The sequence below is a fragment of the Mesoplodon densirostris genome, chromosome 2 (assembly GCF_025265405.1).
Source record: "Mesoplodon densirostris isolate mMesDen1 chromosome 2, mMesDen1 primary haplotype, whole genome shotgun sequence".
Lineage (NCBI taxonomy): Eukaryota > Metazoa > Chordata > Mammalia > Artiodactyla > Ziphiidae > Mesoplodon > Mesoplodon densirostris.
The window spans coordinates 85,274,332-85,275,854 of NC_082662.1; the positions used below are offsets into that span (position 1 = coordinate 85,274,332).

Consider the following 1,523-nt stretch of genomic DNA (forward strand, 5'->3'; position numbering starts at 1 on the left):
GTGATAAACAGTAGAGGGAAACTACCATCTTGGAGAAAGCCAGGAAGTTTTTACTAGGTAGGCCATGGCCCATTGAGGTGGTTCATTCTACTCTGAACCGGAGACCACCCAGCATCCTGGGACCTCCTTAGAGAGGACTGAATCCCTTCCCCTGGGCAGTGCCTAAGTCACAACCATATCTTCTGTGGTCATTGCTCCTTCAGTCAAAGAAAGAGAGCAAAGAACCTACTTTCCATATGCCCCTCTGAGAACAACCACCACAGAGTAAATACTAAAGGTTATGGAGAGTTAGTTGTCCACCTCTATTAAAATTTCACATACTTGGAGCTTCCCTGGTGGCGCAGTGGTTGGGAGTCCGCCTGCTGATGCAGGGGACACGGGTTTGTGCCCCGGTCCGGGAGGATCCCACATGCCGCGGAGCAACTGGGCCCGTGAGCCATGCCTGCTGAGCCTGCACGTCCGGAGCCTGTGCTCCGCAGCGGGAGAGGCCACAACAGTGAGAGGTCCACGTACCGCAAAACAAAACAAAACAAAAAAACTTTCACGTACTTGGCATTTCTTCTTTTTTTTTTTGACACCCAAATCTCTTTTATTGGGGGGGTAGGGCAGTTGGAGGGCCTCTCACTGCACAGCTTGTTCATTGGCGCTGCTTCCTGAGTCCTGTGGCTTCATCACACCCAGCAGCTCAGGTGGGCTGGAGAAGGGCTCGATGCGCAGGGCCTCAAAGGCCTCATCTGCCCTGAAGGCTAGCCCCACAGTGGCTGGGGCCTGAGGCCGTGCTGTCTGGCTGGTGAAGCCACACTCGCCCAATGTCTTTCCGTCATCCAGAAGCTGGTTGTCCTTGTGCAGCCGCTGCGCGTCCGGTGGCCGATTGAGGATGCCCTCGACGATGCACTTTAGCTCGAACACATTGCTCGACTCCTTGGCGTCTGTGAGGATGGTGGTCTTGTGGCGCCGGATCATGAGGAACACGTCCTGGGGGCGGCGGGCCGGCGTGAGCTCGGAACCCGGGCCCCCCCGCACGGCCCACCGCCCTCGCCACCCCCGATCCCGGCCTACTTGGCATTTCTTAACTTTCTGGTTTGTTTCCTGGTTCCACCTCTTACCAGTTGTGTGGCCTTGAAAAAGTAACTTCTCAAATTCTTAGTTTGCCTATTTGTCAAATGAAGGTAAAGGCACCAAACAGGTAGAGTTCTTTTGAGGATTCAGTGAGTCAGCCTTGGGTGGGCGCTAAGCCTGCGCCAGCAGAGAGTGGCCATCAGTCATTAGCTGCTTCTCCTCCCTCTTCTACTCTACCCTCTCAGCCTTTTTTTTTTTTTTTTTTTTTTTGTGGTACGCGGGCCTCTCACTGTTGTGGCCTCTCCCGTTGAGGAACACAGGCTCCGGATGCACAGGCTCAGCGGCCATGGCTCACGGGCCCAGCCGCTCGGCGGCACATGGGATCTTCCCAGACCGGGGCACGAACCCGCGTCCCCTGCATCGGCAGGCAGACTCTCAACCTCTGCGCCACCAGGGAAGCCCAG

The 1,523-nt window shown here is 55.8% G+C and overlaps 1 protein-coding gene across 1 annotated transcript; it reads right to left on the reverse strand.

Annotated features, from left to right (window-relative positions):
* Nucleotides 1-621: 621 nt before the first annotated feature.
* Nucleotides 622-978, reverse strand: LOC132480874 (elongin-B-like). Its single transcript, XM_060085401.1, has one exon. The coding sequence runs from the start codon at nt 961-963 to the stop codon at nt 622-624; it is 342 nt and encodes a 113-aa protein (XP_059941384.1). The 5' UTR covers nt 964-978.
* Nucleotides 979-1,523: the final 545 nt, after the last annotated feature.

What these genes read in the sequence shown, in the direction of transcription:
- LOC132480874 (XM_060085401.1), bottom strand. Translation starts at nt 963, where the DNA reads ATGATCCGGCGCCACAAGACCACCATCCTCACAGACGCCAAGGAGTCG.